Genomic DNA, 14157 nt, shown 5'->3' with positions numbered 1-14157 from the left:
ATTTGGTAATTGTGTTGCGGTTGAATCCCTAGAACACCTTTTTCTGGCATATTGTCATATTTCACAAGCAGTTTGGTTTGGCTCTCACAACTTTTTTTGAGGACGTACAGATCATATTTCACATTCCATTGTTTCAGAGTGGATCCGTAGTTACATTATGGATTTGCGTCTAAAGGATGCTAATCAGATGCATGTTTTGATACGTCTTTCCACGATTTTGTGAATAATCCGGGACGCTAGAAATAAAGCTTGTTTCACAAACATAACGGTGACACATGTTCAGTTACTGAACTCCACCAGGGTGTTTTGTGCAGATTGGATGAAGGTTAGGCATCTTGAGGAGCTGTCTACTGCCATATGGCTACATATCTTATAATTGCTAATCAAGTTACTTGGTTTCATTCCTAACCAGCACTTAGTATTCTATGAGCTCAAACTAAGAGAAGGATTGGAGATCATTTTGACACTAGCAGAATTAGAGGCTTTTAGGGTACATAGTTTGCAACATGGAGTTGTCTGTGGTTATTTTCCTCTGAGACATTTCTTTTTTTTTCATATTTTGTCTTGCCATGCCAAAGAATCCAATAAGTCAATTAGTTACAACAACTTTCTCTGGGACAAAGATAATGGTAAAAATTCTATTCATCTTCTTAATCGGAAAAAAGTATGTACTCAACGAGGTAAGGGTGGTTTAGGGGTGAAGAATCTCAAGTGGACAAATGAAGCTAGCTTGGCCAAGCTTGGATGAAAAATTCTTAACGAAGAAGATAACATCTGGGTTAAAGTGGTTAAAGGAAAATATTTAAGGAAGGAGAGTCTGTGGGAGAGTAAGAAAAGGAAAGGAATCTTGTGGGCTTGGAGAGGAGTTCTTTGTGCTAGAGATCTTCCGAAAAGGGGTCTCAGACGGGATCTTGATAATGGTAACTCAATTAAATTCTGAACAGATAATTAGGTGGAGGTTGGTCCCCTATTGAGGTATCTCCCTAACTCTGAGATTATCAACAAAGAAGATTTTGTAAGTGATTATATTGACAAGGAGAGAGGGGTTTGGATGGAGGAAAACATTCGTAACTTAGTCCCATTGAACATCTGGAACAAAATTAAAGCTGTCTACATTCTGTGGGACGGTGTACAAGATAGATTGGTTTGGGGGTTAACTCCAAGTGGTTCCTTTACCATGAGATTGGCTTATGACTTGTTAGGTAGCAGTAATTCTCTTAGTGAGACTCCTTTGAACTCGGTCTCAACTGAGGGGATGAGAGATCCATCCTATGGACGCCCAAAGATTGCGGAATAAGGGGCGAATTTCAAAAATTTTTCTCTCCCTTCAATTAGGAATTGTATTCCCTATTTAGAAAATCATATTTTCAAGGATCAATCTTGAACCATAAACTGAACCAGATCTGAACCAAAAAGGAGTGGGAAGGATTATACCTGATACGGAGAAGTAATATCTCCCAACAAAGGTGTTCACGCCCAAGGAAGGATCCAAAGACTGCTCCCACTGAAGATGGCGCAGTGCAAGTGGAGCAGAATCAGCAGTGTTCTTCTCCAAGAACTCTGTCCTTCGCAAGAATCAGCAAGATGGTACGTGAGCACAGCTTCCTTTCAATCCTTTCTCAAAGGACTAATGTCAAGATCCAATCTTGACTTCTCCCACAAGTGGAGATCGAACTGGCAAACAAGGCGACAAGAATAGGGAGGCGGCAAGAGAGTATTTGTAGGGAGCAGAATTCTCTCTTCTTGATTTCAGCACTAAAGAAAACCTGATGATCTGTATGTAGTGTGTCTCTAAAGGCTGCCGCCCCCTTCTTCTTTTATAATTTTAAAGGGATCAGCTCCTAATCAGATTAGGAGTTGCTAATCCAAATCATATTTGGGTTAGAAGTCCCTTTAAGTGATAAGGGATAATCCTTATCTTATCTGGAGATCAGATCAGCCATCTCCTAATTTGATTAGGAGGTTTCCAGATCTAAATCTTATTTAGATCTTGGACTCTCTAAGTGGATAGGGTCTAAGCCCAATCCTATTAGCTGATCCACTTCAGATTTCGCCCCTTTATTAACTAAATAAACAGCCCAGTTCGAAATGGGCTTTAAGCCCATTAAGCTTATGTGCTCACTTAACCCTCTTAACTGCTGCCTAGTTGGGCTTCCTTGTATGGCGTGGGACCCAAGCATTGATCTACACATTAGCCACATGGGTTCGGCCCAACCTTTGTTACAAAGCCTGGCCGAATATACTGTTAAAGACAGTGCACCCCCTGAAACCCATCAAATGGGCTCTACGGGCCCAACACTTACCCTAAGAGGTCCCTGGGCCAAGCCACCTTGTAACACCCAGGGACTATGGGCAGATGCAAGATTAGCCCATCAGGTATTAACCTCAATGGTCTTACACTTAACCTCTCAGCCCGTAATGATCATACACTGCTCGACAAGAGAGGACCTCTCCCTCGGCTGCAAGGAACAGTGTTGCACTCTCCACTCACATGGATCCCGGGAATTAAAACCTTCTTGCAAACAATTTAGAAACCATATATATACTTTTATATCTTATATAAAAAATATTTTGCAAAACAAATCTCAATGGTTGAAATCGGCTGCCAGCAGTCTTGGTTTCCATCAGTGAGAGTGCATCCCCGATCATTACCTTTGTCCAACAAAGGGGCTGATCCTGTCACTATGATCATCCACTCAGATGAATTCTCGGACTATCCCAACATACCCAGGTTTTGACCCCACTAAAGATCTCACTGATTGGTACATCAAAGATAGCCCAATCCGACACCTAGTGTAGTATCATAATCGAGTCTAGGGGTCGGGTGTAACTTTCCAGTTTTGCCCATCAATCTCCAAGGTCCAGGGCAATACTGGAAATCTGGTCCAGTTCAAAAATTCAATTAATCCTACACTGTATGTGCCTAGGGTCTCACCCTGGCAGCTGAGACAGGCCACCCCAACCGACTTGGTGGCACCACAGTGTCAGCCTTGTCAGGATAGGTCTCCCCAAACCGACCCACTGGCTGCGAACATTCTAAACCAACACGAGTCTCATTAAGTGTCCAGTTTAAGGGTATTACACAGAAACATACCAAGGGAACATGAATCAAATATGTATCTTTATTTATTTACAATAAACTCATAAAGTACATCATTCTGATTGAAGCTAAGGGCATACAAAACTGACTTGTTAGGTAGCAGTAATTCTCTTAGTGAGACTCCTTTGAACTCGGTCTCAACAGTGTGGAATGTTAGTTGCCCCCCAAAGTTAAAAGTTTTCTTGTATCTTATGCTTAACAACAAGCTCCTCTCTAAGGTCAACCTTCGTAAGAGGGGTGTGAATATTGTTGATGACTGTGTTTGGTGTGGAGGTAGGGAGGATGTAAAGCATATTTTCTTGGACTGCACCATTGCTAAGCAAGTTTGGGGTTGCACAGATGTCAATCCTGTAAGTACTAACGGGGAGAGTAATCGAATGGTTGATTGGTGGACTACTATTCACAAGAGGGATAGTACGGAGAATAAGTTTTTGAAGGAGAAGTGTGTGTTCATTCCATGGCATGAACAGAAATAGGAAAATGTTTAAAAATAAAGAGGACGATACCTTACTTATTGCTACAAAGGTGGGTAAGGCGTTCTCAGAATACTAGGAGCTTATTGACAAGTCAGGTCTCATCATAGAAAGGAAAAAAAATGTAGTCTTATTGCTTGGATCCCCCCCCACCCCCCAAGTATGGTGAAATTAAGATCAATTTTGATGTCTCTCGATTGAGGGATGGTTTTTGTTCTGTTACAGCAATTGTTAGAGACCATATGGGAAGGGTCTTGGATTTTAAATGCTCAACTCTTGGCACTATTTCTATTAATGCGGTTGAGGCTTGGACTGCATGGGAAGCTCACAATCTGGCCCTTAACTTTAATGACCGCCCAATTACGATTGAGGGGGACTCGAAGATTGTTATTGGTTGTTTAAAAGGGCAGATTTCTCCCTCATGGAATCTTAGGAACATCATCTTAGGTTGCTTGAAGATGAAAGAGCTGCTGGAGAGAGGTGTACAATACAAGCACATGTTTAGAGAGGCAAACCAGGCAACGAATTGGCTCACTCACAAGGCGATGTCTTCTTCTCATTCTGTTTTTTCTTTTAACTATTGTAATCTTCCTAGAGACCTATATTTTATTTGTTTAAGTGACTTCTGGGGTCGTACTTCCCCCGTCTTTTGTAGCATATTTTCTTTCATATCAAAAAAATAAAAAAGTGCGTTGGTTTTGATTAGGGTGTAACAGGAAACTTAGCAAAACTCAATCTTGGTCAAAGTTTTTTTTTTCTTAGTGAAAGATTTTCACCATTAGAGGCTTAGTTAGAGCTACTTAATGAGTAGCTCTATTACAATCCCTACTAATATCAAAAGACATACACAACCATATTTTATCTACAATGCCCCAAAATCCCCAACAAATATAGCCGCATCTGATCCATTAACAGTCAGCATAGTTCTGCTTCTTTCACTGCACACCAAAAGGAATATCCACTTGAACTCTTGCAGTACAAACTAAGGTGGCGTTTGATAGATCTAAAATTTGAAAAGTTAAGAAGATATTAAAAGTGTCTGAAATCGAAAAAGAGCTATGATGCTTTTCTACTTTTTAGATGCTTTGAATGAATAGATAGGATTGGTTGTGTTGGATCAACCATTTAATATTTGAAGTTCCCTGATTTTATTATTTTACCCCCAAAACAGACTATTTGATAATTTTGAGTTCAATTTGCACTATTTCATATCAAATAATTTATGAAATTTAAAATAATACAAATAAAAAATAATAAAGTCTAGCTGGTGCTCTTGTTGAAAAAGTTAAGGCCAAAGTAGTAAAGTTGATTGTTGAACCACTAGAGGATGACTGTGATATCACACCAATTGTGACGGATGCCAAGCATAAAGGATCAACATTTTGCCAAGAGTACAGGAGAGAAGGAAATCTATTCTGGCCTCTCTTGTTAGATCATGTTCGACCTGATATGAGAATTGCATGGGAGGAACCATTTGGACCTGTTTTGCCAGTCATAAGGATAAACTCTACAGGTAAATATTCCATCTTATCCTCCCTTACACATTAGTATAAATCTCTTTGTCTTCCTATGACACATTGAAGATTCTACTCCAAGGTGTTTTCTCCTAACCTGTCATTCTATTGAGAATGTATGATATTTCCAACGCCAAGTTTGCTCTATTGTAATCTACTTGGTCCTAGCTATTAATTAGAAACAAAGATAGCTCCTCAATCCAGGAGTTCCAGGACTATCCAATGAGTGGTTGTCTTGGATTTCTGTAGTCCAATAATCACTCGCCTTAATAAGTTAGTGGTTTGATAATTCATTTAAATTGGTATTGGGATAACAATTAGAATTATACTGTAATATGGTTTTCAAAACCAAGATAGCTCATCTCATAGGACGGATTATTCCCATGGGATTTTTTGGAACAATATGCATATGCATTTTACTCCTAAAAGTAACAGATAAGATGGATTTCAAATGAAAAAGTGGTTTGTAGTTAGGTTGAGCTTAGAGTTCATGGTGTGAGTTATGATGAATGAAAAAATCAGAAACATACAATCGAAAAAAAATGATAATTAAATTCATCAATGGTTTGGAGATTATAACAACTATAATTAAACAAATCAAAATCAAAATAAACATAAAGAACCGTTTGAAAAACTGTAAAACATAAAGATTAGATTCAAAATCAAAATAAACATAAAGAACCATTTGAAGAACTGTAAACATAAAGATTAGAACAACTGTAAGCCAGCATTTGTTAAACATAAAGAGTCGTTTGAAAAAGAATTTATGAACCCTATGAACAACCATTTAAAGAAGAAGAGGAGGATGATACCTTTGACGAGATGAGCAGTGGATTTCAATTGAGACGAGCGGCAATCTTCAAATGAGACAAGAGGTGATCTAAGGATGCTCTTCTAGAGAGAAAATGCAAATGGAGGAAAATGTTAGGTTTTAGGGATAGCAGGGGCAAAATCACATCATTTTCATGTTTCTTGGGGGGTATTTTTGACTTTAAGTTCGCTCTGAAACCCGTTTGAGTGTGTTAAGAGCTGGCCCATGAGCTTTAAAATTCAGATCTGAAAATGAGATTCAAACCCATTTTCAGAAATAACACCAAACGGCTCTAATGTCTGCAAAGAAAGTTTTTCAAATACTGAACCTTTAAAAAGCATTATCAACTGCCCCCTAAAAGTAATTTGAGAGAAAGGAGAGGAACGAACCAATATGTATCGAACCAAGGTTTAAAGTATCGATACATATCATGCTGATGACTTTCTGATACGCCCCTACAAGAGGTGCATCAGGGTTTGGACCAGTTCAGAGGTGGAAGAACCTTAAAATGACCCCCTCGAACCAGTTTTGAAAAAAATAAAGAAAAAGGGTTGAAAACACTATCGATATCGCCCGATACACCGGTAGCCCCCATCAGCGCATCGAGCATATCGATATTTTAAACCTTAGAACGAACATCTTAAAGCGAATGCCGCTTGTAGCGGTTGCGGGTGCGGCCAAGGAACAATTGGTTCCAATGTGAGTCGTCTCCTCTGACATTTGAGACGAAAAGTCGAAAACCCTTTGTTGCGTTACCTATCGTAAATTTGTGGTAAGGGACCTCGATTATTTATACTAAAGCTTAAACTGATTTATTATCGTACCCTTTGATCGGTTGGTTCCATTGCATCACCCAACCCAAATCTATCACATTAATTTGGGTGAAGGATCAACCCACAGCTATAACACTTAATCCCAACTTAGAAATTGGAAGCATAAAATCTTTAAGCAAGCACTCAACATCCAATGTTACGGCTGTAGTTGCATGGCTCAATTCAGTATTGAATGCTCAATTACCGTAGTTTGGCATATCACATGACAAGATTGCAAGGTAAAAGATAATTCCAATACCCTAAACCCCAGATTTCAAAGAATTCAATTTAAAATTCTAAATCAGATAATCGCTGCAATTCAATTAATTGATTTCTTTCGGTCAGTCACTGAAAAAGGTATTGTCAGTGAGCAATGGGCGAGGAAAAAAGGGATGGATATGTGCGACAACTAAGAATATACATTAGAAAAACTCACTTCCCCCAAACAGTCAGTGATACACTTAAGGCAGACATACTCTGATACTTAGCTATGAGGACTTCCTCAAAGTCACCTAACAGTTTATGATATATATATCTATCTACATATAATTAGGACTATTTTAACTTCGATAACCCAGTTACCCAAATTGCAAACAAGAAACAAGCTGAAAAAGGATACATATGTTACAGAAAATTACTACAATCCGAGGGAAGAGGACCATATGAGTACCGGTATCTGTTAGTGCCGATAACCAAATGTGATGCTTCTCTCTCAAGGTCAGCTGCACATCGTCTTCAGTCTCTTTGCAGCCTGCACGAACCCCACAATGACCTGCAACTCATCCAGTTGCTGCACAAACAAATGGAAGCATTTTAGTTTCACATGAATTAGGGATATAAAAAGGTGAGATTCCACATTGACTAGTTTAGTTATGATTTTTCTCCTCCTTTTCTTGAATAATAATAAAACAAGGCTTTGCTCCTTCAGATAAGTACCTCCCTTTCATTTTTCTATTAACCTGTGCTTACTCTTCTTAGAAGAACAAACATTCAGATTTCACATGAGTACCTGTGCCATGAAATGCCTTTGAACAACATCAATCAGCTGCTCTTTTGATGGGTTCGGGATGGCATCTACCTGGAACAGAAAAAGAATAAGCATCATTCAACAGAAACAATCACCAATAAGCAATAACCAATAATTAAAATGCACAACCATTCATTCAAATATTTAATTTACCCATAGTATACAGTATACACACAATGGCAATTTTCCGCAGAAAACAAAATAAAATGCATGTAGACACATTGGCAAAAAAACAAAAAACTTACAAGGTTGAAGTGTCGCCAATATCTCCATAGAGCAGTCATTTCTAGTTTGCTTAGGTCAACCTTCTGCAGAAAACATGATAAAAACTTAAGAAAAAAGATAACAAAACGTTCATTTGCAAACTGAAGATGGATTCATGGTGAAAAATAAGTAGAAGCACACTTTTAAGAATGCAAAGTCATTTACCGTGGCACTTCGAGCAGGTGAAACAGATCCTTTCAACTGTGAATCGCAAGAAAGAGACCGACTCATGGTCTTGTGAGATGACCCTACTGATTTATGTGAACGATGACTAGGTCTGTGGGACTTTTGGGTGTCATCAGATGCTGCAACCCATTAAAGAAAATAGGAAAAATAAATAAAAGGTGCAGAAGGGCATTGTGAAGGATAATGACAAATCAAAACAGGATTTTTGGAACAGTAAAAGGATCAAATGATGTACAAGAAAAATTGGATCCTAAGTAACAAAGACAGCTACTTTTCTCTAAAGAAAGTTACATGCCGGACATAGCACATGGTGATCCCCAAAAAAATGAGGGGAGCGAGTTCTTTTAGCTGCCTTTAAGGCCATTGAAAAACATATGTTGCAGGGTCCCCATCACAGAAAGGACAAGTAATCAAACTCACCCAATTCTGAACCATTCCACTGCATGTTTTCACACTCGAGGTCATCATCCTCCTCGTTACCGGTTGGAGCTTCAATCACACTAAGGGCATTCCTCTGTAGCTTCACCTCTATGCCATTTGTAAGAACCTGCAGTTTGCACAATTGGAACAGATGAAGAACAAGTCCAGGAGTCCAAGCACCAAAAATCACAAGCTAAATGGATTTTAAAAACTGTCAGGCTACAACAAACCTCATCACAACTAACACAAAAAAGCAAGTGAAGAAAAAGGCAAAGGAAGATAAATTACAGTGAATTAAGCTTCTCATCTGGGGGGAGGGGGACAGAGAGACTGCAAGTAAGCAAGCTATAATTTTATCAAAACTTTTTTGAGGAGAATCCTTTTATACCCACATAGTTAATTGAAATTAATAAAAAGCATAAACTTCCCTCATAAATTGCAGCACATTCACCAAACCACATGTCAATAACCACAAGGAGCTGCAATGATGCAGATAAAACCACAAAGACACAAGTAGTACCAAATCATAAAGACCAACTCAAGTCCAATCAGCTAAAAGGAAAATTTCCAAATTTCTTTTTCAATAAGCAAAATTAATAGAGCATTCTTGGAAATACAGAACCAGTGAAGTTCTCATAACCCATGAAACAAAGTTAACAAACACAAGTTCTAGAGGGCAGTCAGTGGCAACAAATTCGGCAAAAATACAAGTTAGATGAAGAAAACACATGCAAGCTACCTCACCCAAAATAAAAAGAAATTTTAAATATTCAACAAAGAAGAAAACACTAGAAAGTGGCCTCATCAAAATCCAGAAATAAAAGCAGAGACACAATTATTCAATCTCAAACCCACAATCATCCTACATTTCCGTATTTTACCAACGAAATCAAAATTCCCAATGGTTATTTCCATATTTTCATTCAATAACAAGTCCAAGATCCAGAAATAAAAGCACAGACCCATTAGGCAATCAGAACCCTACTAGTCATTCAATGTTTCTGAAACTTTTTCCAGTGAAAACAAACTATACAAGAAAAAAAGACCACCGATATCCAATCAGAAACTCCATGCATCCACAGATGCTGCAAAAGAAAATTCAGTAATCAGAAGGCAAAACCCTAAAAGTTTCTAGAAGAAAGAACACAAGTCCATGCAGCCACAGGTACCGTTCCACCTCTCCCCAATACACACAATTGGAAGAAAATAAAAGAATTAATAAGAGAGTAAATAAAATCATTCACAGACTTTGAAGCACCGTTTCCGAAGAAATTTAGTCCAAATCACCAACTACTCAAAAACAAGGAAACAAGAAAGGTAAAGCAGATATTCTTAAACTACGATCAAATTCTCTCTCGATTATATCACATTATAAGAAACCCATAAGAACCCCAGATCCACATAGAAGAACTCACATTCAACCAAATCCATATAAAAAAAAAAAAAATCCAACAAAACCTATATACTAAAAAGAAAATGAAATTCACGCAATCAGGAAAAAAAGGACAAGTTTAACATGAGAAACAAAATTCTGCAAATCTATCAAAATTTAGACCACAAGAATGGGACAGCTAGCAACAAAACAAAATCAGGGTGAAAGTGAAATAGCTAAAGAAAAAAGGAGAGGAAAAACAAGCATCAAATCGAAACAAATGGCTAAATAAAGAACGAACTAATACCAGAGTAAAGAACCAGACCGAATTAAATCCAATTAACCCACATTGCATAAAAGCCATCGAATCAAATCTCTCAACCGAAAACCCCTAAAATTCTCTAACAAACTATATCAATCTTAATCTAAAACTCATTTCCCCAGGTGACCACAATTCATAATAGAAGTAACCAAATTTTATGAAAGAGGTTACCAGCCAATGCCACCCGCCTAGCCCAACGGCTTTCTTGACCACTCCTTGGAGTCCGACGAGCACCGACTTGGTACGATTGTTACCAGTGACAATGACCTTGGTGTGACGTGGAAGAACAGAGAGCTCTTCTTCACTACTATCTCCACAGCTCTGCAACTGTGAAAATCCTCCATTAACGGAACTCTCAACTGGTTCGAGCATTTCCAGTGTCGTCGAATTTTCGATGAATGAAACCGGATAAAAATCGGCAATCAGAACTCTAATTTGCATGTAATCAATAGATCATGCACTGAAGAACCCGTAATCGAATTTTTCAAGAATAAAAAATTAGAAAACAGGGAGAAAATGGGGAAACTCGGAGAGCAACAAAAACACAGACAGACAGGAGAAGGGAAGCAGCGTGGGGAGCTAGAAAGAGAGAGAAGGGAAATGAGAGTGACTCTGTTTTCTCTTTCCTTTCATTTTTACCTGGTCTGAATCCCGACGACCTGATTGTATCCAATAACATGGAGCCACGTAAGACTCAAAGTTTCCTCAGTACTGCGCTCCGAGCTCAATCGTGTTGCAAACTGCAAAGACCGCTAGCGCTTATATTAGGGAGAGTGATTACATGGTTTTGACCGTTTGACTAAATATGCTTAGTGGTTTTCAATTTGCCTTAAATACCCTTATCTATTTTACAGAATTGCCAAGCTTAAACGAACATCAACTCATAAGTCATCAACCGACGAAAATGCCCTTAGAGGTTTGCTTATATAAAAAATGAGATAAACAAATTGACGTATGTACCCTTAGCATCATATGTCTTAATTGCAATCTGTTAACAGTAAAAATTGGTACCTATGACGGGATCTGCTCCTCACAAATGGGCGCCTCACATGCACATCCACCGTGCATTGGGAGCATCTCCTGTGATGGGGAGCCGATTTTATTCGACTTCGTTGTGGCATTAATTCTTTATCCGACACGGGCCCACAGGCACAGGTTGAGTTTCTCCAAAATCCATCTAGTAAAAATATCTGGTTTTTCTTCTCTTTTCCCTCGTAATCCGGTTTTCCCGCCAGAACTGGATAAGGCGAGCCAGATGGACCTGATAAAGACCCCAAGGAGACAAACACCAACCGTCTGTTCGCGCGGGAAAGAATCTAACCGTTGGATCGGAAAATTAACACTTATAACAAATATATAGTTAAAAAAGTAAATTATAATTAAAAAAAAACGTAAAGTAAAAGTTGAAGGAACAGAACAAAAAATAGTGGGTGAGCATAAGCGTTGTTTCTGGTGGTACGATGGTGGTAGAGCAGAGCGAATAAAATCTTAACCATTGATAATGATTCATCAGGGACTGGGATGATTGTGATCAATCCCAATCCTAGGGTGTTATCAGCAAGATATGGTACCACTCTCTCCAATGACAGTGGACCCACCAAGGTAATAAATAAAGCGAAGGCAGGACTACGGCCTACGGGCAAGGCCAAAGCAATCACATATAAAATCCCAAAACGCGTAGTACGTACTACGTAGATCGCGAGTCCACGACCGTTGGATTAAAGTAGTATGAATCCGTGCACGAAGCCTAGAAGGATCTTTTCATGCATCCCCATATGGAATGGAAACTTGAAGCCGGCCAGCTTGAAGGGAGAGAAGCTGAGTCAACGGTTGCTTCAGGATTGTTTTTTTTTTCTTTTTTTAAATTTAATAAAATGAATAAACTTGTTTTGGTGGGCAAGTAGGGTTTGGTTGTTAAGTTGGAATCCGGATCTGCTACTAACACAGCGCGCCTCATATCCACCTCACAACATATTATGGCTGCATATTGAAACATCACTCCTACTTGTATTTATTATTTATAAGGAAATGTTCCGATATAGCTGTAAGGTTGGTGTGAGACACCTGTGAGTAAAAAATCCCAATTAGTTAAGTTGAGGTGAGAAATATAACTTGAGTGGCGTGGCTGCGTTTGCGTGGGGCAACGTCTATCACAATTCACAAAGCAACAAATGTGTGCTACTGTTTAAATCCAATAGGCCAGTTCCAGGTGGTGAAGGAGACATTGCACACTTGCTCTTAATCGGGTTTATAGGTAAATTGACAATAGAAAAAGTAATTCGAATTTCAGAATAGGATCGCACGTGGAAACAAATGCAAGAGGAAAAAAATAAACAATTTTTTTTTCTTGAAAGGAGTTTAATTTGTGCCGTTGTTGTTAATTAACTCAGAAGTCAGAAGTGGCCGTAGACAAGTGGGTGAAGTGTTATCTCATATATTATATAAACTGATAAACATGTTGGTACTGTTGTTCAGGGTAGGTGAGGAGGAGTTGAGGTTGTAACTTGTAAATCAGTGTAACCAATGTAGTGTGTGTAGACCACGGTGCCGGACTGCTGGTGGCCAGCCAGAATAGTTGAGCTGAAGAAAACAGCAGTCGACAAATTAATATGTATTCAATCAATGAAAACAAATATTATTAATGGTATCTGCTATTTTTCATGCAAGAGAAGCGTTCATTCTGACTTGCATTGCATTCATTGCCAAACGGGCTGGTACATCAATGGATTTAAGGCTCATTTAAATACATACAAAATAACATGGTTTTTAAAAACGAACCGGTGATTGAACCGGTCAGGGGTCCGATTACCGGTTCGAATGGTCTGACGTTTGACCCAAATGGCCAGTCCGTTCTAACAAAAAAAATAAAAAAATTAAAAGAAAAATAAAAAATTGGAAAATGGTCAAAACTGTTCAAACGATTAACCGGCTGGTTCAGCGGTTTGTTAACCAAAATCAACGGTTTTGGGGAAAAAAACGGTTTCGGAGGAAAACGAAACCGATTAGGTGACTGGTTCCCGGTTTTTCCGATCCGGTCCGATTTTGAAAACAGTGCAAAATAATATAAAATATAAGATTTTGCACTTTATAAAATTGTATTTATATTCTTTTCAAACTAAGCCTTGGAAAGAGTATAAATATAAATATGTAGAGTGCAAAACCTTGTATTTTATATTATTTTGTATGTATTTGTATTATACATATTTATATTTATACTCCTTCTTAAGGGTTGTTTAATTTTATTAGAATTTATTTAATAAACATTTTATATAGCATTTATCTTAAAAAAACAGATGAAAAATGTATTTTTTGTTTTTTAACAATTAGATGTCATTAATTGCCACGTAAGCTAAATAGTGAAAAATACCTTAATATTAGAGAAAACATTAAAAAAGCATCCTCCAAATAAATGGTTTTTTATACAAATGGAAATAAATGTTTATTTGATAAATGGTTTAACCAAACAAAGTTTCAAACTCTATTGAAAAAATAAGTATGTTACATGGAACTGACGTCTTTAAATAAACGATAATGAAATTAAATACCATCTTAAAGGTACAACTTTCTGCTTGACCTTTACTTATTAGCTTTCAACTTTCTACTCCCACGTGGTCTCAGAATTGCCACTAATAATGGTTAAATAGAAAAAAAAAAAAAAAAGCAGAGCAGCTTGCTCCTTTGACTGAGCAATATGTTTGGCCAAAACGGTTCATTACGACCAACTACTATTACTGCGCTAAAACTTAACACATTTTACACTAGTGGGGAAGAAATCCTGTTTGACGACTTGGGCCTGATCTACTATTGACTGAAATGAACGATACCCTGACCCTACCACCTCCAGCACAATTCCAAT

At 38.1% G+C, this 14157-nt stretch overlaps 1 protein-coding gene across 2 annotated transcripts; it reads right to left on the bottom strand.

Annotated features, from left to right (window-relative positions):
• Positions 1-7109: 7109 nt before the first annotated feature.
• LOC104590151 (uncharacterized) lies at positions 7110-10913 on the bottom strand. 2 transcript variants are annotated; one of them, XM_010248697.3, is made up of 6 exons: positions 10473-10913; positions 8608-8734; positions 8167-8306; positions 7983-8045; positions 7720-7788; positions 7110-7500 (listed from the first exon to the last, which is right to left on the bottom strand). In XM_010248697.3, exons 1-6 carry the CDS (start codon positions 10740-10742, stop codon positions 7429-7431), a joined length of 741 nt encoding a protein of 246 aa, XP_010246999.1. In that variant the 5' UTR covers positions 10743-10913; the 3' UTR covers positions 7110-7428. The 2 variants fall into 2 exon arrangements, with proteins under 2 accessions (XP_010246999.1, XP_088748889.1); XM_088892763.1 differs by lacking the exon at positions 10473-10913 and adding an exon at positions 10287-10431.
• Positions 10914-14157: the final 3244 nt, after the last annotated feature.

The sequence above is a fragment of the Nelumbo nucifera genome, chromosome 1 (genome assembly GCF_055504915.1).
Source record: "Nelumbo nucifera cultivar China Antique chromosome 1, China Antique-T2T, whole genome shotgun sequence".
NCBI classification, from domain to species: domain Eukaryota; kingdom Viridiplantae; phylum Streptophyta; class Magnoliopsida; order Proteales; family Nelumbonaceae; genus Nelumbo; species Nelumbo nucifera.
This window is presented reverse-complemented; position numbering and strand designations above follow the sequence as displayed.